Consider the following 25765-nt stretch of genomic DNA (forward strand, 5'->3'; position numbering starts at 1 on the left):
TTTTACATAAGTTTTATGGCTTGGAAGCCTCATAATTGTAAGTATGCCAATGCATATTCACTACAAAATCATAATTTTACCTCCATAAACAGTTCAGAATGTTTTAATCTTCATCATTGGTGTCATTTCAACATACTATATTTCTAGGTAATGACTGAAACAGAAAGACACGGTAGTACATGCTTTTAAATTAGGCAAATTTGTGGAAAAATCCAGCTCCAATTATTAGCTGTGTTGAATATGGGCACTCCATTTATACTCTCAAAACCTCCACTCTCTGTTGAGATAATGCCCTACTACCTCCAGTTTTGCCATGAGAATTAAATGACTAACATCATGGTATTCAGTATTCATCACAATCATATTTTCCAGAGGTTTTATTATACATCAATATATATAATGAAATATATTTTATAATGAAATACATATATTATATATTAATAAATATATTTTTATAATAAAAAACTTTTAGAATGGGGAAATTTGACTTTTTTCTCAGTTGCATTCAGGGGACTTCCTAATTTAGGCTTCCATCTTCTAATCCCAAATATAAAGATAAATGAAATAAGGAATTAATTTATATGTGAAAATGTGAATATAAAATCTAAAACAAAATTAGGAATTAGTAGCTGTTGCTTTTTAAGGCTCTTAACACAAATAATGCAAGAAATTTATGTTATATATTGAAAAGTTATAAAACTCTATCTTGGTGTATTAAAGCAATTATAATACTAAGTTTTGTTACTTATTATGTTAAAAACACACACACACAGAGTCCAAAGTGATTTCCTCAGTATGCCATCAATAAAAATGTTCTTAATGGTTTAAGTCATTCAATTTTTTAAAAAAATTATTTTATTTTATTTTTTTCAAGAAGGAATCTCACTCTGCTGCCCAGGCTGGAGTGCAGTGTTGCCATGATAGCTCACTGCAGTCTCAAATTCCTAGGCTCAAGGAATCCTGCTGCCTCAGTATCCTAAGTAGCAGTGACTACAGGTACAGACCACCACCACACCCAGCTAATTTTTTTCTTTTTTTCTTTTTCTTTTCTTTTTTTTGAGATGCAGTCTTGCTATGTTTCTTAGGCTAGTCTTGAAATCCTTGCCTCTAGGTAATCCTCCTGCCTCAGCCTCCAAAAGCGCTAGGATTATAGCTGTGAGCCACTATGCCCAGCAATTCATTGACATTTATAATGTGCTATTTAGATCTCTGCTCTACCATTGACTTACTATTTGACCCTTAGAAAGTTACAGCACCTGTGTGGCTTACCATTTCTTCATCTCATAATGGGATTCATAAATGTACTGATCACATAGGGATGTTGTGAATAAGAAAATAAATAAACAATAAAATACACAGAAAGTACTTAGACTAGAACAAACACCCAGTTAAGTTTTAGCTAAAGCATCATTAATCTTAACAGGAGGCAAAGGTTCTCTGGACACATCACCATACCAGTGTCATGACTCCCATCCGATCCATTTCCCTGGCAGGGCTTCGAGGGGTGAGCTTTGGAGTTGAGTGTCCACTGGGGGGAGATGAACTGGCCAGCGATGAAGCTGTAACAGAGGCAGTAATGGAGGTACCTGGGTGGACCCTCGCCAAATTCAGGCCTTCGAGGCTCACACTAGCCACTCTATTTTCAATTTCTTCAGCACGCAACTCTGTAGATTCTTTTTCTTCCTGAATTAGCCTGAAAGATACAGTTTAATTATGATCCATATATAATTTAATATGGATCCATTATATGCTGCTGTAAGGATCATTGGAATTCACATAATAAATCAGTAGGAACTATTCTTGAACATTTTACATCAAATCTAATTTTTTCATCTTTTTTTTTTCTCTAAATAGTGTAACTTTCAGTAAATTCCAGGGACTTCCTGGCAGCAGTTTAGAAAATTGTTTTCAAATGATACATTTTTTCCTGACAACTTTCAGTTTTACCCTCTTTGTACACTACCACCTGCTTAAACTATTTAAAAATCTTGAACCTAATTAATTTCTACCATTAATCCTAATCTTACATTTGACCTCAGGAACCAATAAAAGAAACTTTAGAAACTTTGCCTTGAGATGGCAAAGGACTAGCAATAGCTTAGAAAAAGTGAAAGATTATAATTACGTGTAAATATCCCTCTTAAGATTCAAAGTCATTGACTCTTACCTCCTACCGAATGAAAAAGTTTAAATGATAGTATCCTCAATAAATAGTCATTCATAATTAGCCAAATAAAACCCTGAGTCTTTTCTTAATATTAATACTTAGCCAAGCCTCCTTTAAATAAGTACCAGAAAAGGTAATAATGTGAACATATAGTTATATAGATAGATGATGAATACATAAATAATGAAAAAGTAACTTGCAAACAAAACTAGGCCGGGAGTGGTGGCTCACGCCTGTAATCCCAGCACTTTGGGAGGCCGAGATGGGTGGATCATGAGGTGAGGAGTTCGAGACCAGCCTGGCCAATATGGTGAAACCCCGTCTCTACTAAAAATACAAAAATTAGCCAGGCATGGTGGTGCATGCCTGTAATCCCAGCTACTCTGGAGGCTGAGGCAGGAGAATCGCTTGAACCCGGGAGGCAGAGTTTGCAGTGAGCCGAGATAGCGCCACTGCACTCCAGCCTGGGTGGCAGAGTGAGAAAAAAAATTATATAGATTATTTATTACAAAGGCACAAATAAGAAAGAGCTTTAGCTAGGTTGTGTAAAAATCCTATTTGAATCCTGAATTAAATCTATACACATTTTGTATGTTGTTATAATGAAACTGTGTACCAGTATAGTTTGATAAGGGGGTCGTAAAATTCTCCTGAGCTATTTTGTTCTTGATTACAAATGGTTTATTGGGATCCCCTCTTATATAGAACCTATACCTTCAAGTTTATGATCACTTCAAAGTTTTCTTTTTACATATTTAGAATGGAGAATGTAATTTATTTGCTAAATTTATTCAATAGGAAATACTTCTCTGGTGTACGTTTACTATGGGAAGTTGAGCTACATTTACTCACCTGTTTTTATATGTTCACCAGCTCTTTGATTATTAACTCACTGCTGGTGTCTTCACTAACTATTCTGTAAATCTTTCAGTTTTTAAGTAGTATGTGTTTGCTGGCCAGGCAGAAAGTACTTTGGGAGTCTACTTACATGTCATTGGAATAAGTGATCTTTGTGATTTTAATAGGCTGTTTAAAAATCTTACAAAGTATGGACTTAAAATCTAATCAAATATGTTTCACAAAGATTCATTTTGGTTAAAACATTATGAGGCACATTTACACTTAATTATAATCTTTCACTTAGAAAAAGAACATGAATTCTGTTACTCTCAAAGTTTATTTTCATGAATGCATTTTTTAACTTCACCCCAAGGTCAGAACTCCAAAGAAAGGTTTAATCAAGTAACATAGTACATAGTAACATAGCTCAAAACACATTTGAAAGAAAAAACTATCTTCACCCTCAAAAAATAAAAATGTAAAAAAAAGAAGAAGACATTTTGTACTTTTAAAATACTTAGTAGAAAAATGACTCCTAGAAATGTTTTCTGGTGAGATGTAACATGGTTATGCTGTACACAGAAATTTTGGTTATTAACTTTAGGTATTCTATAAATTGTACAAGACAGCCAAACCTAGAGGAACAAGTTGGGTAAGAGAGTAGATTGAAGTTTAATTTAACAGACAGTAGTAGCTAACTATAAAAGCACAGATGAATGAGCATTGCTGTGGCAAATGAGTTTGAAGTAATTTGAATCAGTGAGCTGTGAAGACAGAAAACATGCATTTTTTAATGGCTAGATTAGTTTATGAAAGAAGAAAAATCATAATCACAGAAAAATTCTGGTTGTTATTAGCAGTTCACCTGGTTTGAATCAAGATGACTGTTTCTTTTAAATGTGATATAATCTCATTTCACGTATTTTTAAAATCTTACAAATAAACAACTATATTAACCTACTGGCCAAGATTGTTACTAGAAATTACTACCCTAATGTTACAAAGCTAAGAGTCACTGAAGAGAAATAGCTTGTTATAGAGGGTGTGTTGATCTTTTTGGTGAAAATAAATATCACAAGAATATAGACTTGATTTCAAACTTAATTTGGTAAATTCGACCATTAGCTGAACAGCCTCAGAAAGTGTTATTCTGTTATTCCGTTAATACTTAAGTTTTACATTATTTTTCTATTTAGAGTAATCAAATATTTATGAAGCACTTTCTAAATATCAAGCGAAGTGCTAAGACCTACAAATAAAGGTGAGCAAAGCCAGATACATTTCTTGCTCCTGTATAAAAGTTACAATCTAGTGAAGGTAAAGAACTGAAGGACAGTACTACCTTCCTTGAAGAAGTGATGGAGGAGCTGTCCATGGTGAGTAAGGGTAACATGAGTGAAATGTTAGGGTAGAAGGGTGTGGAATGACAGGAATGTTCCAGAAGAAAGGGATGACACAACAAAACAAAGAGCATGGAACATCAAGGAACTAGAAAGTAGGCAAGGTAAATGGTTAGAGAATGGTGAGACAGGTGAGGTATTGTAGACCATATTAAAAAGTGTGGTTTGTATCCTAAGAACAATTGAATGGTTAGAAAAAGGGGGATTACATAAACACATTTGTGTTTTTAAAAGTCTTCTCTGGCTGTAGTTAGGTTCGTATATGGAGAACTAGCATACTACAAAGAAACCAGATAGTAATGGTTATTGTCATACAGGTAAAAAACTATTCTAAAGTGCAGTAGGGTGATGATAGGTAGTTTGAATAATAGTAGAAGGAAGCCAACTGATTTAGCTAGAGCCAGAAAGAAAAAAGAAAGGCATTGTTCAAAAGACTTAAAACCTGTTCACCCATCGAAAAAACAAGTTAAGAATGGTTTGTTGATATTCAGAAGCACACAAATCTACCTGACACAATTGGGTTCATCACTGGGGTTAGTCAAGGAAATGACAGAAAAAGCTGATGTCATTGGAATTCAAGAAACTATATATTAAATTAAAATGAAAGTATCAGAGTGCCAACATTTCTCAATATTTGAAATGTTAATTTGTCCAATTTCAATTGTAATGAAAACCATCTATTATTAGGGTACTATATAGCAACAGTACATTTTTTCATAACTAGTATGAAATAGTTCATATCACCATATGTTTTATTGCCTTTGAAATGAAAATATAATAAAAATATTTGTTAGGCTATAATATTAAATTATGTCTCACAGATATAGTAAGTCTTTTATATTTAAAGAATGCAAATGAATTTGGTCCCCATTTACTTAGAAAATGATCACACGTATGTCCCCAAAATGCTAGGGGATTTTTAATCATCAGCCTGATTTGTTATAAACTTCAGTATTAATATGTGAAAAATGTATTTTCACTGATGTAAGAATATTAATCATAAAAAACTCTATAAGAATTGTGTTTCAGTTTAAGATATGGTAGCAGCCCAACTTCAAATGCAAGTTTTAGGCACCAGTGAATACAATTAAACAGCCACAAGCACTAAGATTAACAATCTGAGGCTGGGTGTGGTAGCTTACACTTGTAATTTCAGTATTTTGGGAGGCCAAGGCAGGAGGATCATTACAGCCCAGGAGTTCAAGACCACCCTGGGCGAGGGAGACTCTGTCGCTACAAAAAATTAAAAAAAAAAAAAAAAAAAAAAGACAGGCATGGTGGCACATGCCTATAGTCCCAGCTACTTGGAAGGCTGAGGTGGGAGAATTGCTTGAGACTGGGAGGTTGTGGGCTGCGGTGAGCCAGATCTGAGTTATGGCACACTAGCCTGGGTAGCAGCAGTGTGAGACCCTATTTAAATTAAAAAAAAAATCGGAATTTTCATGCAATATATTAATACAGAAATGTAATTTTTATTATTAAGAATAGTAGTAATATGTTTGGTTTATCCCATTTAAAGGCATTAACTTTTTTTTTCTCAAGTGTTCCAGGCAGAGAAAAGGACTCTATCCTGCTTTCTGCATTTGCTTTGCTATGAACTGAATTTTATCCCCCACCTTCAATTCATAGGTCAAAGCTGTAAAGGCCAAAGTGACTGTATTTGAAAATAGGATCTGGAGGAGGTAATTGAGGTTACATGAGGTCTTCCATAAATCTTTCTTTAGTAAAGGCTCTCAGATCCCTTAAAAGTATTCAAAAATTGGAGTGAAATTAATTTGCTGTTCTGAAAAGTTCAAGATCAAGGTTCCAGCAGGGTTCCGTTTTTGGTAAAGGCTCTCTGTTCCTGGCTCCAGGAAAAGGGAAAGGTGGGTGGGCAGTGGGGGGCAGAAAGAGAGAGAGAGAGAGAGGCTTAATTCCATAGAATTAATATATTAATGTTCTATCTCTCTTTCTCCCCCCACTCTCTTTCTGCCTCCCACTGCCTGCCTCACTTTCCCTTTCCCTGGAGCCAGGAAGAGAGCCTTTACCAAAAACTGAACCCTGCTGATACCTTTATCTTGGACTTTCCAGCCTCTAAAACTGTTAATGTTAATAAACTTCCAAGAAACACGCTGTCCTTGATATAAATGGCATAAAATTGACAAAAAGAATGGTAAATTAATTTCACTCCAATGTTTAAATATTTTAAGGGATCTGAATGCACATTAATTTGCATACTATTTGGTAGCTTTACTGCAGTATGTAATGTTATCGGAAGAATGTACGTGATTACCACACATACTTTCCCTTTAAGTAGTAAATTTTAATTTAAAAAGTGCTTTAAAATTCACTGGAGAAAGTTTTGCCTTTAACTTATTCTTCTGTATTGTCACTGATGTCATTAATCTTATATGTTTCATGTATGTTCCTTACAAAGGCTGTCCTAATATTATAAAGGAGATATACAGATATCCTGGGAATCTTCTGAAAACACACATTCTGATTCAGTGTGTACGGGGTGAGGTCTGAGATTCTGCAGATCTATTAAGCTCCCAGTTAATGCTAATGCTTCTGATCTAGTAATTACATTTTTAGTACAGTATCAAGGTCTTCTAATTTCTTGAAATCATCAGTACTAATTGAAGTTACCTGATCTCTTTGTTGATGGCATCCAATTGCTCCTGAAGCATCATGGCTAGAGTCTGGGCATCGGAATGACCACTTGGAGAGAGAAGATCCATTGAGCTAAAAATTGTTTCTCTGTCATCATCATCAATATCAGACATTTCAGTGTCACTTTCAAAAGGGTGGCTGCTTAGTACTCCAATCTGTTGAGTTCTATTCCACTCGTGATCCCCAAGAGATTTCACCTGAATGGTGAATGAAAAAATGCAGAATATTTATCATATTGCTCATTTTCAAAGCACTAATCTCAAAGACAGCAACAACAACAGGCATGCTTTTACAACTGACCTTGCAAAAACTGAACCAATTATTAACATTTTAATTTATTTGCTTCCATAAAATAGTTCCTTGACATCTTAAGTAATGTGAGGGATTGTCAGTATAAATATCAAGATTTTAGTAGAAATAAAGATGATAAACTTCTATGTGATTTATAGTTCAATCATATTCCAAGGTAACAATTACTTTAAAGCATGTATTTGTAATACTTTTCCTTATTTCCAAATATAACAATCTATTTATTTGTACTCAAGCACTCATGACTTAAACTAATTAGTCTTCCTATATTTTCTTATTATAAGCTCAGACCACAAATATTATCACATAAGAAATTACACAGGAATTCTCTTCCCAACATTTATTTACATTGATTCTAACAAAATATTATTTAAAATATTGCAAAATGATGTACAGGTATACTCCACAGAGATTTCAGGGTTAGTTCCAGCCCACCCTGATAAAGTGAATATCACATTAGAGTCACACAAATTTATTGGTTTCCCAATGAATATGAAAGTTATGCTCATTCTCTACTGAAGTCTATTAAGTGTATAATTGCACTGTGCCTAAAAAATGAACATACCTTCATTAAAAATACTTTATAGCTAAAAAATGCTAATGATCATCTGAGCCTTCAGTGAGTTTTAATCTTTTTGCTGGTGGAAGGTCTTGCCTTGATGCTGATGGCTGCTGACTGATAAGGGTAGTGATTACTGAAGGTTGGGTGGCTGTGACAATTTTTAAACATAAGACAACAATGAAGTTTGCCACATTGATTGACTCTTTCTTTCATGAAAGATTTCTCTGTAGCATGGAATGCAGTTTGATAGCATTTAACCCACAGTAGAACTTGTTTCAAAATCGGAATCAATCCTCTCACACCCTGAAACTGTCTTATCAACTGTGTAATCTAATATTTTATATCCTTTGTGGTCATTTTAACAATGTTCACCAAGAGTAGATTCCATCTTCACTGGGAGTAGATTCCATCTCAAGAAACCACTTTCTGTTCATTCATAAAAAGTAAATCCTCATCTGTTCAAGTTTTATCATGAGATTGCAGCAATTTGGTTTCGTTTTCAGGCTCTACTTCTAATTCTAGTTCTCTTGTTATTTTCACCACATTTGCAGTTACTTCCTCCACAGAAGTATTGAGCCCTTCAAAGTCATCCATGAGGGTTAAAATCAATGTCTTCTTAACTCTTATTAAGGTTGATTTTTTTTTTGAGAGGGAGTCTTGCTCTGTTGCCCAGGCTGGAGGGCAGGGGCTTGATCTCGGCTCACTGCAACCTCTGCCACCCGAGCTCAAGCTATTCTCATGCCTCAGCCTCCAGAGTAGCTAGGAATGCAGAGGTGCACCACCACACCCAGCTAATTTTTGTACTTTTAGTAGAGATGAGATTTCACCATGTTGGCAAGGCTGGTCTCGAGCTCCTGACTTCAGGTGATCACCTGCCTCAGCCTCTCAAAGTGCTGGGATTACAGGTGTGAGCCATTGAACCTGATCAAGGTCGATGTTTTGACCTTCTCCCATGAGTCATAAATGTTCTTAATGGCGTCTAGAATGATGAATCATTTCCAGAATGTTTTCAATTGGCTTTGCCCCAATCCATCAGAGGAGTCACTACCTATGGCAGTTATAGCCCTATGAAATGTATTTCTTAAGTTATAATACTTGAAAGCCAAAATTACTCCTTTATCCATGGGCTACAGAATGAATGTTGTGTTAGCAGGCACGAAAAAAACAACCTCTTTGAGCATCTCTGTCAGAGCTCTTGGGTGGCCAGGTGCATTGTTAATAAGTAGTAATATTTTGAAAGGAGTATTTTTTTCTGAGCAGTAAGTCTCAAATCTGTGTTTAAAATATTCAGTAAACTATGCTGTAAACAAATGTGCTGTCATCTAGGCTTTGTTGTTCCATTCATAGAGCACAGGTAGAGTAGATTTAGCAGAATTCTTGAAGGCCCTAGGATTTTCAGCATAGTGAATGAGCATTGGCTTCAACTTACAGTCACTAGCTGCATTCATTCACCCCTGTCCTCTGAATCTTTGAAGCCAGTCATTTACTTTTCTTCTCTAGATATGAAAGTCCTAGCTGGCATCTTCTTCCAGTGGAAGGTGGTTTCATCTACATTGAAAACCCATCGTTTAGTGTAGTCATCCTCATGAATTATCGTAGCTAGATCTTCTGAATAACTTGTAACAGCTTCTCCATCAGCCCTTGTTGCTTCACCTTGCACTTTTATGTTGTGAAGATGGCTTCCTGCCTTAAACTTTATGAACTGAACAACCCTCTGCTAGCTTCAAAGTTTTCTTCTGCAGCTTCCTCACCTCTCTCAGTCTTCATATAAATGAGGAGAGTTAGGGTCTTGCTCTGGATTATGCTTTGGTTTAAGGGAATGTTGTGCATGCTTTGATTGTTTATCACTAAATGATCAAATTTATGTAGACCACTAAAACGTTCTCCATACCAGCAGTAAGGCTGTTTTGTTTTCTTATTTGCGTGTTGTTTCTTATTTTCCTTCAGGAACTTTTCCTTTGTAGTCACAACTTGGCTGTTTGATGCCAGAGGCCTAGCTTTTGGCTTAACTCAGCTTTTGACATGCCTTCCTCACTAACTTTAATTGTTGCTAGCTTTTGACTTAGCGAGAGATGTGCAACTCTTCCTTTCACTTGAACACTTAAGGCTATTGTAGGGTTATTAATTGACCTACTTTCAATATTGTTGTGTCTTGGGGAATACAAAGGCCCAAAGAAAGGGAAAGCAGTGGGAAATGGCTGTTGGAGCAGAAGCACACACAACATATAGATTAACTTCACTCTCTTATATTGGCATGGTTCGTGGTGTACCCAAATGATTACAATAGTGACATCAAAGATCACTGTTCACAGATCACCATAACAGATATAATAATAATAATAAAAGTTTGAAATATTTCGAGAACTGGTAGGTGCAGTGGCTCACACTTATAATCCCAGCACTTTGGGAGGCTGAGGTGGGCAGATCACTTGAGCACAGGAGTTTGAGATCAACCTGGGCAAGATGGTGAAATCTCATCACTACAAAAAATACAAAAATTAGCTGGGCATAGTGGTGCCCGCTTGTGGTCCCAGCTACTTGGGAGGCTGAGATGGGAGGATTGCTTGAGCTCAGGAATTCAAGGCTGCAATGAGCCATGATCATGCCACTGCTCTCCAGCCTGGGTGACAGAATAATACCCTGTCTCAAAAAAAAAAAAAAAAAGAAATATTGTGAAAATTGCCAAAATATGAGACAGATATAGGAAGTGAGCACATGCATTGAAAAACTAGCATCCATAGACTTGCTTGAGGCAGGGTTATCAGGAACCTTCAATTTGTAAAAAACTGACAAACAAACAAACATAATGCTTGTGAAATACAATAAAGCAAAGCACAGTAAAACAAGGTATACCTGTAATTTTTAAGCCCAAGGCATGCTTATTTACATGGTTATGTTTTTTAAATGGATATGAGAAATCTTCCATTTGAAGTAAGCAATTGACCAGTGTTTTTCAAGCTGTTATCTGAATGTATGAGGAGGCTGGGCATAAAAGACAGATCCTAGATCTCTTTTATTCTGCTTTATAAAAAATTGGTTTTCATTTTTGTGATCATATAAAATGATTTCTATGGAAGACCACATGATACTTCCCTGAGCATTGAGTTAAGAATTGAGAACAAGAATTAGTATTTGTGTTACAATTTGTTTTGGTATCAAGTAGCACTAATTAATTTGTCACATAATAATGAGAAAAGAATTGAGATTAACTTAATTTAGTCTTCATTTGCTCATTTATTTATTCATGTATTCAACAGATATTGAATGCCTACTATGATGGATTAATTAATACATGGCATACTGGTGCCAGTTCAAACCCAAAAGTCATCAAGGGCCTGTGTACAAATATGGACAAATGGATTATATAGTATTTGGGGTGCATAAAAGTGGTTGAAAGAATAAACTATGCTTAGGCACCAAAGGACTATTTTACTTCTCTATAAAATACAACATTATGCAACAAACAGCTTGCAAATTTTAAATTAAGTTATTGACTGAATGGAAGGCTAGCACTGCCCCTTATCATTAACGTTATTTATGAACACAAGGAATAGTCTATGTACATTTTCTTCAAAGTGTTTTTAAAATACCAATTTTAATTAAGTTAATTTGAATGAACAACATGAATGCCATTGCTCAAGTGCCCAAGAAAATTGAAAGACTACATGTTTGGCAATGTAGTATAATAGTTAATATTACACTACTAATAGTATTGGAAACTACACAAATATAGGCCCAAGTTTTGACTCCATCACTTTGCTACCTGTGCAATGTTGAACATTTAACTTTTCTGAGCCTCAGTGTTTTTATGTCTGAACTTAGTATACAAGTAGTACCCACTTCATAATGTTATATGAATAAATACACGGGAAATGCTTATTCAACTTTGGGCCCATAGTCGGGGCTTTATGTTACTTCCAGCTTTTTAAAAATGTCATACTCTGTGTTTCAAATTAATAACAATGCTAGCATTTTCTAATTATCTCAGTGTTAAAATTATATCAAAAATGAAATTATCTATTTAAATAAAACTAGAGAAGAGTTGAAGTTAAAAGACTAACCTTTGGCTCATCTCTTCGCACACCCATGCGGCCTCTCCTTGGTCTTCTTATTACTTTAGTTGTCCTGTAATCAGACTGGCTGTCCACTAGGGATCCCACTGAGTACCGCAACTCAGCTGAGGTGTCTAGATGAGTTCTGGAAAAAAGGAAAAATATAAGATAATCCAATCTCAAAAATTAAACTTACCAGGAAATTACTATCTGCTGTTTAACTGGCAATAAAGCAGAAATCCTCAAGGAAATAAACCTCAAAAAAGATAAACGATAAATTGTCATGACTCTCTGAGGCCTCTTTAGAGACTTATGTCAGAAGCTGCAGTCTTAGGTCCATTCCTGAAAGTCAAGTGCACTTTCTTCTTTTAGAATATACAGTGCTTATAACCTTTCTGTTTATTATCATTTTCAAATGCAGTAGTAAAATGAATCATAATACGACTGATAATCAAAATCCATTAGGTTAAATTCTGGCAATTTAGTTTGAGCTCTTTTGTGTATATCACAGTATGTGCTATTGATTACTGTATTTGTTTTAAATATTTCTTATACATCTAGCTAAAAATGTCTAAAATTTGAGGGTCCCAGAACTTTTCCAATCTTAAAATTTTTGGAGAAATTTATTCACATTGTCTATTTTTCACATTCTATTTTTCAATTTAGAGAATCAACAAAATGCTTAAATTTAGATGGACCCAAGGCTTATGGTCTTATTTTTATAAAAGAAAATAGGATATACTGCCAAAAGGATTTGTTTAAGTTTTTAATAAGACATTGTTTGAAAAGGATGAAGAAAAATCTTTTTATAAGCACATTTGATTCTTAAATCTGCTTAAAGATGAAAGAGTCGGAAAATTTTAGTTGGAAAGTATCATTACACTAGTTTTCAATAAACGTGGTAATAAAGTACCCTATAATCAAAGTGCAGAAAAAGCTTCTCCAGGCATATTACTTATATGTGGATTTATAGCAAATTCATTTTATTGTTACAATAATGATGATAATAACAGTGACATAATGCTGTCCTATAAAATGAAATAACAGATCTGTCATCAGTAGGAAATATACTTAAAGCTGTTAGTTCTATTGAATTTGAGGCTCTTGCTGATTGACTATACTCTCTTTTTCAGTTATTCTTGTGAACAAAGACAAGCACTTCCAAATATCTGGTAACGTTAAAAAGGGGAGGTGAGGTCTGGGTGTTTTCAACAGCGGAAGACACTAACTTAAGAAAGTTCTTGTTTTGCCAAATGGGGCATTAGAACAAATGAACTAAAAAATTATCCATCAAATAGGTGACAGCTATTGTTTTTGTAGCAATGTATTTGAGACTTAATCAAGTAAACAGGTTTTATCATGGATAAGTTACATTAAATAAAAAACCAACTAGGCCATATTCATAAAGGACACAACTCTCTGTCTTTATCTCTTGGGCAGAGGCTCTAAGTTTCATGAAGAACAAAGATCAGATTTTAGTCACGTTCCTATGTCCAGGAAGGCGTTCCTAGCATATAATAAGCACTTCATAAATATCTGGCAAGATGATAAATAAAAGAAATGATTATAAGACAGGCTTAAACTGTCTTGCTGTGATCAGTCTGGGTTCCTTTTTCCTGTGGCTGCTTACCTTAATGTCCCTTTAGGCATCAGGGTGAAGTTTCTAACATTATAACTCATCATCCTAGGAGCATGTTTTCTTGTTGATTTATTTCACAGCTCCAGATAATTTATTTAAAAAAAAAAGCAAAACACAGATCTAATCATACCAATTTCCTGCTTAAAATTATTCAATGTCCTTAAAGGCCCTCTATAACTTGGGCCTTTGCCACTTTCCAGTTTCATTTTAAGGTACTCTCTGCCTAGCTTTTCATACAGCTGTACTGACTTTCTTTCAATTCCAGTAACTCACACTTTCTTTTCATTTCTTTGAACATGCTTTTGTTTTTGTTTGTTTGTGTTCTCCTGAAAACAGTCTCAACACACGTGGTTAACAGTTTTAAGGTCTGTTTAAAAGTGCTATTGCCATCTACCCTTCTAGCTCCTAGGATTCTTTTTACTGTAGCAGTCCTCAAACTCATATCTCTCCTCTTTTTTCCAGTTCTATGAGCTAGTTCTCTAACAGAAGAGAACAGAGGCAATATTATCATACTAGTTCAATTTTTAAATCATTCTAGGTGTTCAGTATTTTGAAAGGCTTTTGGAAGGTCTAAGTAAGTCACAAAATAGGCATCAGTTCCTTTAAGCAATGAACCCTGTAGCTTCTCCTCCTGAATCTCCTGTGACTCTTGCATGTAATCTCATTAAAGAACTTGCATAAATAAGCCAGGTAAGAATTTTTTTAGAGAAAACCTATTACCCAACGCTCTGCTTCCTGGAGTGTTCTCTGTTGTCTTTTCCAATTACCCAGAGTCTATCTTTTTTCAGAGTTGAGCCAAATCAAGCCCTTTCTAGTCACTCTGGAACTCATTTTATTTTCTTCTTAGATGAGATATTAAGAGAGAAGAGTGGTCACTGATATTCACTCACCTTAGCTTATCTCTCCTTACCTCCCCACCTATTAGATCAAAACTTAGTAGATCGAGTTCTCATGCACCTCCTACTTCCATTATTGTTTTTACGAAATTACTTGTCCTCAGAAGCATGAATGTTCTATAAATAATTGTTGTTTAATAAATATTCAGTTATCCTGTAACTTATTATAATAAGTTCTATCTGTTTAGCTAGCTTACCTTAATTATTTCTATAATACTTTACACTTGTGATATGATTTACTATACATATAATCCCTACTGCTTACTTGTCTTATTTTATCTGCAAACCAAGCCTGTGATATAATCAGAAAAATATCATTTATGCATATTTAGGTACAAATATGTATTTATTTAGAATGTTATTAAGGAAAACAGGTTTCCAGAATGAAGCAGCTTGTAATTATCTGTGAGTCCTAGGAATGTGGATTGTCTTATTCTTGGTCTAGGGTTCCTTCCACTACAATCTGTTGATCAAAGAATAATTGTTCTATATAGGCCAAATCATCCTTCATTGTAGATAAATGTCACATTGTTAGGCTACCCATAATGACTCAGTGCAGTGATAGGCTTTTAGACAACACTTTGAAACTCTGTATTTTGAGACATAAGGTCAAAAAAACAAGGAAATGGCCATTTATTCTTAATCAAATATATTTAATCTATTGATTTGATAATGCTTATTCTATGCATTGACTCCCTTGATATTTTACCAGTTCTTCTCCTTCTCCTTCTCCACCATCCTCATTATAATCATCATAACCATGTGAACATATAACATTGAAATAATAATTTCAGTTCATATGTAAAAATCAGAATCTTAAAAATGTGAAAAATAAGAATGATTTTCTCAATTAATGACTTACATATGTAAAAGTTCTTTGAGTGTTTTTATGCCTGCCGAACTTTTTCTCATATTCAATTGAGTATGGAAGTACTTAAAATATTAAATATTGTTTTTCCTTACATTTATATTGAAAAGAATTTAAGACACTTCAGGATTTTTTTAATTTGAATTTTTATTTGAGCATCTGAAAAATGCTTTACCAGATATTCATTTATTCATTCTATAATATATCTTGAGAGCATACTATATGCAAGATAGTTTTTTAGGTGTTGAGATTATGGTAGTTATCAAAACAAATACAAACCCGTCCTCTGGTGGAGTTAACTTTCTAAAGATGAACATAACACCAAGAAAGATGAACTTCTACTAAAAGCCTATGGTAGTGGAAAGTTTCAAATGGCTGCTATTCTGTGTTGCCTAGTAAATAAGTGACTAAATGAGTGAGTCCTTCTAGGGTTTCTAACAACTTTAAATAAAACATCTCAAACACAAAAGGAAATTATGTGTGAATTATTAACATATAGATCTGTCTATCTATCTATCTATCTATCTATCTATCTATCTATCTATCTATCTATCCATCTATCTATCTGTGATCTATCAAGTAAGCTGCCATCCATTGCTTCTTTTTCTTAAGATGAGATAGTGAATCAAAGTAGATGAGTATGGCTAAATTTATTTGAAGTTTTTGTTTTCTTTTTTTTTATCTGATTCATTTCTCTTTTCCTCTTTTTTTTTTTTTGCAATTACTTTACCGAAATAGGTAGCTGCTAAGTGACCATAATCAATAATATTTGCTTAGTCACATAAGCATTGAACATATTTCTGCATGTTTCTACACTGAACACATATAGAAAATTTTATGTCGAATTCAATTTCTGTATTGAACACATATAAAGAGAAGGGCTGATGCCTCTTCTTGAATGAGATGCAATCTCCCTGTACACAGTTCAATTTCTTCAATTAAGAATATTTTAATATATTTATATATATATAATGAAATGCAGAATACAAAAGGTAACATTTTAATTTTTTATTGATTATTACAGAAATAATCTCTAAGTTAAAAAGTTATTTTTGAATGTAAAAACTGTAAATCAGTGAAGAGTCAAAACATGGTAATGACTAGTGAGCAATAGGAAGTATTGATTTATTTTAGTTGAGGACATATGAAACCATAAGGGAATTCATGTTGATTTTCAGTGAATTATAGATAAGCTTTTAGTTTAATGTTACCTTGGTATTGTGGGTTCAATTAAAGAGCCAGTTCTCATTTTCAATTGGTCAAGTTCAGATCTCAGCTTTTCAATTTCTTCTGCTAATCTTTCCTAAAAAATCAAAACAGTGTTACTCAGATGCCAGTAATATCAGCAAGCAATTATGATAGATGAGTCTTAATGATTTTTTTAAGAAGGAAAAACCGAGGATATATATTTTATTAAAGGTTATTACACATAATAATAAAGCATGCCAAAATTTTCCCCTTGTAATAAAAAATGTGGATAGCAGAAATTAATAAAAATTTATCTACAATCTCTGGCATTCACCAATCCTGAATATTTGAAAATTCGTGGGAATATTAAAATTATGACTAGCTATGTAGACGTCACTTAAAAATGCAGAGTAGAAATCATAGGCAGTTTTGAAAATAAAGAAAATGTCTTATTTATGCAGTAAATGAAGAATTTCCATTATTCTATGAGGGTTAAAGGACATATGGGTGAAGGAAAAAGATGATTGGATTGAAAGAAAAAGGAAAGTAAACTCTCTGGCTTTTACTCTGCATGAGATAGGCAACAATTGGAGGATTTTTTTTAAAAAAAATTATTTATTTATTTATTTATTTAAAGACAGGGCCTCACTCTGTCACTGAGGCTGGAGTGCACCTTAAAAAATAAAGTTAATAACCAATTAGCTTGATATTGTCACAATTATTTGTACTTAATGATAATTTTCTCAAATTGGCATTATAGGTTCTGGTCTGTAAATTTATGAAGATAGGGGTTGTCTTAGAGCTTTAATTAACTGCTCATGTAAGTGTTCAATTTGGTTTTAATGATTATAACTTTTATATTGTTATACAGGTCTAAATGTATCATTCTAGATTTTTCTATTACTGTTTTTCCCCTTCCCAGTGGCCAGTGCTTGATATTTTACTTTACTCAAACTTTTCTCACCACATTTTTTTTTTGTCAATGTGGCCTTTGCAATGTTTCTCTTCTCTGTTCTTTTTATTCTCACTACCTCACTACCATCCTACTCTAAGCCCTTTTTATCTTTTTCCTGAATGATTTTTACCAGCTTCAGTCTCTTTCCTATACATTTCTCTGCTAGACATATAATTTCAAAACACATGTACAATAAACTAATGTGTTGCTTTAAAATGTTCAATAGTTTCTTATTGATTTGTAAATATCTTTGTTCATTATTTTCACAAAAGTGCGCTGAGTACCTCTTGTGTGTCAGGCACCTGAGATACAGTAGTGAGCTGACAAATGTCTTGCCTTCATGCAATTTAGAATTTAGTAGAAAAGATGAATAATAAACAAGTAGTAACATAGAAATATAGCATGTTGTTAGAAAGGAGAAAACGGGAGTCATGGAAGGGTTTTTCAATAAAGTGATACTTGGACAATGACTTAAATAAAGGAGAAATTAAAAAATGAGACTCTTAGGAAAAGGCATGGCAGATAAAAGCAATAGCACATGCATACGCCTCTTAGTGGAAATGGAATAGAGGGTAAGGAGTCCAGTGTGGCTGGATTGCAGAGGTTAAATTGACAAGTAGAGGATACTTTTTAAAAGTATGATTGCAGAACTCAGGAATGGTAGTCCTAAAAGAGGTTGTAAACCACTTCAAACTCTGGCTTTTACTCTGCATGAGATAGGCAACAATTGAAGGATTTTAAAAAATTCTTTTATTTATGTATTTATTTATTTAAAGACAGGGTCTCACTTTGCCACTGAAACTGGAGTGCAGTTATGTGATCACAGTTAATTGCAGTCTTGAACTCCTGGGCTCAAGTAATCCTCTTGCCTCTGCCTTCCAAGTAGTTAGGAGGACTACAGGTGTGCACCACTGCACCTGGCTAATTTGTTTTTAATTTTTATTTTTGTAAAGATGGGGTCTTGCTATGTTTCCTGGATTTTCTAGCAGAGAAGTGGCATGATCATTCTAATGGCTGTGAAATAGATTGTCAAGTTGAATTGGGAGTCAGAAAAGAGAGGAAATTTTGAGGCAAGAGAATAATGGTTTGGACAAGAATGGTGTTAGGGTAAGAGTGGCTATATTTTGGCTATATTGTGAGAGTAGAAATAAGAGGATTTGATATCGGACTAGATATGGGATATGAAACAAACATAGGGGTCAAGACTAAGTCCAAGTTTTTTAGCCTGAGTAACTGAAAGAAAGAAAGAAATTGTAATTATGATTGACTGAGAAGACTGCTGGTGTGTTAGGTTAGATGGTGGTGGTGTTTGATGTGTGGGAGTCGGGTGAGAATAGATTGGCATGTTACATTTGAGGTACCTAGGTGTCCAAATGGAGATATTGAGTTGGCAATAGAATATATAAACTCTCTCAGGGAAGAGGACCCAGTAGGTAATCTAAATTTGGATGTGCTCAATTTATAGATGTGTTTAAATCCAGGAGATCATATGAAGTCACTAGGGGTGAATCAGAGAGAAGAAAGGAAAGCTACCTAGAAACTTCAAATTGTAGAGATAAAGATGGAAAGGGAAACACTGAGAAAAGAGTTTGAGCCTACAGAGGGTTTTGCTGATAATGGACTGTGAGTACAGTTAGTTTAGTGGAAATTTGAGGAATTATAGAAGATGTGGTCAGATTAGTGAATGTGCCCATCTAAATGGGATGATAGTTCAGACATGAGATATGATCTGGGATTTACTCTCTCTGGAGACTGACATAAGCAAGGATGCAAAGCATGGCATGATTAGTACTCTTGGTTGCTTAGGCAGATTGTTGGAGTTACAAGGTTTTGGTAGGTGGTGGGGGAGTGGGTTCTGGGGATATTGCCAGGAGCACACAGAGCTTTGGATAACATAACATGCATAACAGCATCATGTCCAAAATTCACAATCTGCTCAAAAACTACTTCTTTAAATACATACCAGTCACAGTAAACTTCTGATGATTCATCAAATCAATCATCTTGATTTTCTTTGTGCCGTTGCAGAGGATTCATCCTCTACCTAGAATGCTCTACCTTTATTAAGATCACATATGTCTTTAAGAGGCTACTAAAAATGTAATCTCTGTGTTGTCTTTGTGAACTACCTCAGAAAGAATCAGATACTATATTCTAGGTCCCACATTATATTGTTCTAAAGACCTATCTTTCAGGAGATTGTGGACACCTTGACTGTAGAATTAGTTATTTTTAATTGCATCATAATATGCAGCATCCAGTAGGGTTAAATGTATAATTGTTCTCTATCCTCTATTCTTCATCTTTTCCAATACCTTCTATATCCCATACTATCCCTCCCTTCCTTCCTTCCTTCCTTCCTTCCTTCCTTCCTTCCTTCCTTCCTTCCTTCCTTCCTTCCTCCCTTCCTTCCTTCCTTCCCTCCCTCCCTCCCTCTTCCCTTTCCTTCCCTTCCCTTCCCTTCCCTCCCTTCTTTCTCCCCCCTCTCCCTTCTTTCCTTCATTCTCTTTTTCCCTTCCTTCTCTCTCTCCATTTCTTCTATCTTTTCTCAACATACAGTTATAGATCACTTCTTAAGTTAGCAATCCTATCTTCTTTAAAAAAATAAGATAAAATTGCTAACAATAACTTTAAAGGCTAATGAAGAAGGAAAATACTATTAGCAATTACCATTAAAATTTCACAATCTGCCCTTAGTTTCCTCTTCTACCACATACCCTACAACAGGAATAATTGATTCCAGCCAAATAGTTGTGCCTATTATTTAAAATGTCACACTCATTACCCATCCCCTCACCCCACCAAGCACCTGTGATCATGCCACATGCACTATGTTTGAAAGCCTGGGGTCAGAGTCCTACTTTCCCTTAAATCTTCAGTCAAGTCCCTCCTTCCTGAAGTCTTCTTCACAGCAGCAATATATCATGGTCTTTCCTACCTGTAGCTCTTACTGCCTACTTCACTAATTTGGCACTTGGCATCTGCTACCCTACATCCTCGTTGGTTTGTAAGGGCTGTGTTCTCTCTCCTCAATTAGATTTTTTTTTGCTCCTTTGGAAATAGGATTATGTTTGGACATATATAACTTAGCATAATTCTTATTTATAATAGTATTTAATGTATTTCTGCTGAAAGAATATGTAAAACTGACATAAATTAGTGCATATATTTTAATTCTATTTACACAAGACATAAAGCAAGGCAAAACCATTTTTTAATGTTATAAGTCAAGATAGTGATTATCCTTTAACGGAAGAGTATGAGTATAGACTAATTTGGGGGGAGTTTCTGAAGTGCTAATTTTTGGTGAATTTGGGTTACAAAGATTCATGAAGCTCTTCCTCTCTATGGACGCTTTTCTGCACATATTTTAAAAAGTTAAAATTGTTTTACAAAGATAGCATACTAAAATCATTTTTTCAAATTTATTTTACAACAAAACATTCATCAGTGGAATAGAAAATAAAAATAGAAAAATGGGCCCAAAACATAAGTTTCCATTATACCTTATCATGTAAAGATTCTTCAAGATTCTTTCTGAAAGTTTCTGATTCTTGAATTAAAACATTCTAAAGAAAAGAAAATAGCAGAAATAATTAATAAATTAAACCGAAAATACTTAAAAATATATTGATTAATATCTTATCACTCAAGAATCCTCTTAGATTCCTTCCTTAGTTCAGGTATTTCTTGGTTTCCATGGAAACCATGCTTTGATGAAATTTTCAAATGTGAGGCCTTCACATTTAAAAAAATACATAATTTAAATGGGAAATGTTATTTTGTAACACTTGAATGAACAAATGAAATAAATATTGCATTTTAAGCTATTTCTGTTTGCCTTTTCTCAGACCACATTTTAAATCAGAAACTATTGGTTATTCTTCAAGTAAGAAAAAGTGAGCAACAAGCTAAATCTTAGAGGTGTTATAAAAAATTCAGAAGAACTCACTTCTATTGTCTGAAGAAAGAAGAAATCGTGAAATCATATTCTTAAAAATTTCACTTTCTGGACATCTACTGCAATGTGGAATTAACAATTTATAATGATACTTAAATTATTAGAGAAATAACAAACTCTAGCTATTCAGAAACCTAATATTACATGTCACAAAGTCATGTGAAAATAAGTTGGCATCATAGATACTTAAAATAAACCTTGCCAGAAAATTATTTTTGTTGTTAAAAATTATTTATTTTTCTACAAAACACACAAGTACTATAAGGCATTATTTAAAATAATGTATTCTTTTTCAAAGTTATAGAGTAAAATTAAACTAAGAGTGTAGTAATTGCATAGTGGCCATGTATTTGAAGTTGTATGAGAGGAAGTCATGTCTTATTACTTTCTAATGGGTAAATTAATCAAACTACTTTAACTTTTTGTCAAAACATTTTCCCTATTTTGGTTTATTTTATGTACTAATGGAAAATGTCTAGCTAAAACAGTGATTGGCATTCAATCTAGATTTCTAAAATGATGTGATCATCCGGTTTTTATACCCTACCTTAATTTATGCTCTGGAATTGGTAACCAGCTCTCATAACTCTTGCTGGTCTGGTAGCTGCCAACTATCAATGAGACATATATAACTGTAAATCACATTGCAGACTGTACAGAAGCACTATTTCTGAAATAATGCAGCTGAAAATACTGGGTTCCTAAACCCTCTACTGGGATTGATACTAGTTCTTTTGATGATATAAACTCACTTACATTTTGACTTTTAGACTGGTGTGTAGGTATCAGTCACTTGACACGTGAATATTTCAAATCACCTCCCCCCAAAAAAAGTATTGACTTGTGTCTCATCACTTTTCTATTTTGCATACCAGGCAAAGGATAAATAAAATATTTTCATCATAAAAGCACAGCATATTTTAATACATTTGCCTCATATGAACATGTGAATATAAAAGATTTATATATCATGCACATTTTTTATTCATCCCAAATTTGATCTTACACTTTTTTAAATAAAAAATATGCATTCCTTTCTAAGAATATACCAGGCATTTTTAAAAACTAAGTAAATGGATCATCTGACCATTACAATGATTGCAGCTGTATATAAAACAAACATGAGCATTGCAAAATATTCATGTGATTTTACCCTTCTATCGTTTTACCTTTTCTTCTAGAGCAGCCATTCTTTCCTTTAAGTGTAGTTGTAGGCGTTCATTGGATTCAGTCAGAAGTCTATCAACCGTATCCGATAATCTCTTGTTATGCTCCTCATTCATTTTCTCTCTTTGCCTAGCCTTACATTTTAAAAAATGACATAAAAATCCATTCAAAAATTGTTTGAGATTATTTTTATAGTGTTGCTAGTTTTAAATTGAATTTAATTTTACATCTGTTTTGATTAAAATGGTGGAAACATTTTCTTCAAGTCAACAGGTCATACTTGTAAGTTTTAAATATAACCCATACTCAGTTAAAGGCTTTCTTCTTATATACAGAATGCGAATTCATAAACCAATGATTGGGGGGGTAATAGTTCTTAATATACATACTCTTTGAAGTTCTTGATTCTTCTCTTCAAGTTGACCCTCTAAATGTCTCATACGTTCTTCAATATTTCCATGTCTCTCTTCAGCCTGTTAAGAAATATGAAGAATACACCTGAAATGTAAGATTTGGTTAACACTTTTCCTCTAAATAAATTGAAATAAAATGTAAAGCAAGCTACTACCAACTGCAAACATAGTTTTTAAAAAATAAACTTTCTTCAAACAGGCAGCTGAACAGCATTGCTTGAAATGTGTCAGCTACAAAGGCCTGTTACATCCAAGCATCAGCAAAACATTGGAGTTATTTATGAGCAGTGAAATCAGCCAAATGTAACATGCAGACTGTGCATGGTTTGAACACAAACCTGCCATTGTCCAATCTTAAGCTCCTGAAGCACTGAACTGCACAGATGGTTGATTATCAATAAATAAAAGTAACACAATTTTTATAAATGAAAAGAAAAACTTAGATGGATTCTATTTAGCAATAGAAAGTAAAGTCCAGTAGGACTACCTTCCTACGTATGGAGATCATTTCTTGTAGTTTAGCTTCCATAACATATTGATAATCATCAGATGAGGTAGAAGAGGTTGGATCAGACTAACGAGTCAAGGAAAAGGAGAGGGACAAAATTGAAAAATCAGAACTAAAGACACTGACACCAAACAGAACATAGCACAGAATGCTTAAAAGAAAAGTGTGACAGCAAATTTAATACTTTAATAGACAGAATTTTATGTGGAAAGAACTACATTGATATTTGGTGAACACGATGCAGTTGATGGTTTTAAATAAAAAACAATAATATACTGAAATAAAAAGCTATCAACCTAAGATATGAAAGGTTAGTGATGGCTGGCAATGAAAGACTACTACAGAATGAATAAAGCAACTCTGAAAGAGTTATATAATAATTGGAATTATGGGAAACCAAACACCAGAATATGTCTCTGATAGATTGTTAAAAGTTTGTATTAGGGTTTGTTTGTCTATATTACTTAAAAATAATGGAAACAGTAGTTTCACAATGTTGAGGAATATGCTAGACAATGACTCAGGTGTAATTAATTTGGAACAAAATTTATTCTAAACCTTGCTCTGTAGAAAAAAGATAAAAAAAACTAAGCCTGGGGGTTATTGTGAGTAGTCCCCAGTTCAAGCAAGATTGAGTTTCCTCAGCAACAGGAAAACTTCTGAAATGACTTCTGGTCTCTGAATGCACACTATGGTCATTGGTCTAGAATCTAATGGCCTACTCTCAGATACTTGGTCTCAAATATTGGTCTAACAGTCCACTCTCAGATATTGGTCTAGAATTTAATGGCTTACTCTCAGATAGGTTTAATTAGAAATTTTAAATGAAAATGATTGAAAGTCCGCAAATTATCAACTGACAACAATGCTGTGAGAACAAGAAATCTTGTTTGTGACTCTCCTAAATGACATTAGGGGCCAATCCCAAACTGTTTCTGCATTGATTTGTTTCTGTGGAAACAAAATAGTGCCTAAAGTGAATAGGCAGCACAGTCTCCTTGTAAGCTCATGTTTGCCCAGTGCCAAGGTTAGATACATGTCTTGGAGGTGACCGTCAGGTTACCACAGGTGCAGAGTGTTCAACACATGTGACATTGCTGATAGCAAAATTGTTAGTATGTTATGCAAGGATTACATATGAAGTTACACCAACATTTTAATCATTGCAAGTTAAGTAATTATTACATTTAAAGGACTCTATGTCAGGACTACAAATTTAACTCCAGAGCATATTCTATCACATTTTATAAGCTCATTCTAAAACAGTGAAACTCACTTTATGCCAATATAGAACTATATATAAATATGTCATGCAGTAACTGAAAAGAAATAGTAACCTATTCATTTGATTCAGATGCATATATACTATTTTATGCAATAAATTCAAATTTAATCTATGAAAGCAAACATTTAACATTTCAATTCTGGTGTGCTTATGCAAACTACAATTCAACATTTACATTTTGTAAGGCTTTCCTTCTGATATTCTTATTTTATAAATGTGGAAGATAATAAAGACATAATAACCAATTTCTTTCCTCCAAGTCGCCCTCAAATTTCCAATTTAGAAGCTATACAGAGTTACCATGGTCCCCAAATGCCATAATTTTTTAAATAATATTATTTAAATTTTAGAGTTCTATTAAGAATACAGTAAGTGGATCAAAATGTTGTTGAAATTATATAATCTAAATTCATAAAGGTATCTGTGATCCTTCAAAATTACATTTTAACATGCAGTTAGTAGTGTTTAAATTAATTAGGTGACTGACTCAAGACACTTGAGACATGAATATTTCAGCTGCCAAAACTGTGTCTTCAAAAATACAAGTTTTTAGAGGTCTTTAAAACTTCTAGTTGTTTCTGTTTACTTATTAAAAACACATCAAACTTAAAAAGAAAAAACACACAAAACACCAAAATTGTGAAAATTCCCTTCAGAGATAAAATAAGAATTTGGTCCTGTTTAAATTACTATTATTGCTGATACATTTTATTGGTATTAGAAATAAATAAAATACCTCATTCAAGATGAATTATGTCCTTGCTAAAGGAATATGCATTTTAATTAAAAAGTAGATATAATAAATCATAAGACTGGGAGCCCAAAGTAATCTTTATTGGTTAATTGTGTATAAACTTGCCAAAGCAAAACTTTTAGTTGTATCCATAACCATTAATCAATCAT

At 33.8% G+C, this 25765-nt stretch overlaps 1 protein-coding gene across 25 annotated transcripts in view; it reads right to left on the bottom strand.

Annotated features, from left to right (window-relative positions):
- The window catches only part of PPFIA2 (PTPRF interacting protein alpha 2), a 499610-nt gene that overhangs the window by 87858 nt on the left and 385987 nt on the right, over positions 1–25765 (bottom strand). For 14 of the 25 annotated variants that reach the window (XM_055358835.2, XM_055358845.2, XM_055358837.2 and 11 more), the window contains 8 exons: positions 23557–23643; positions 23046–23129; positions 22659–22790; positions 21035–21097; positions 16597–16688; positions 11992–12127; positions 7036–7256; positions 1456–1693 (listed from right to left, as the gene is read on the bottom strand). In XM_055358835.2, the coding sequence (XP_055214810.1) occupies positions 1456–1693; positions 7036–7256; positions 11992–12127; positions 16597–16688; positions 21035–21097; positions 22659–22790; positions 23046–23129; positions 23557–23643 (1053 nt within the window). The remainder of the gene's footprint in view (positions 1–1455; positions 1694–7035; positions 7257–11991; positions 12128–16596; positions 16689–21034; positions 21098–22658; positions 22791–23045; positions 23130–23556; positions 23644–25765) is intronic. The other 11 variants (XM_031016688.3, XM_055358853.2, XM_055358854.2 and 8 more) reach the window with 1 other exon arrangement.

This window comes from Gorilla gorilla, chromosome 10 (assembly GCF_029281585.2).
Source record: "Gorilla gorilla gorilla isolate KB3781 chromosome 10, NHGRI_mGorGor1-v2.1_pri, whole genome shotgun sequence".
In the NCBI taxonomy this organism is placed as follows: domain Eukaryota; kingdom Metazoa; phylum Chordata; class Mammalia; order Primates; family Hominidae; genus Gorilla; species Gorilla gorilla.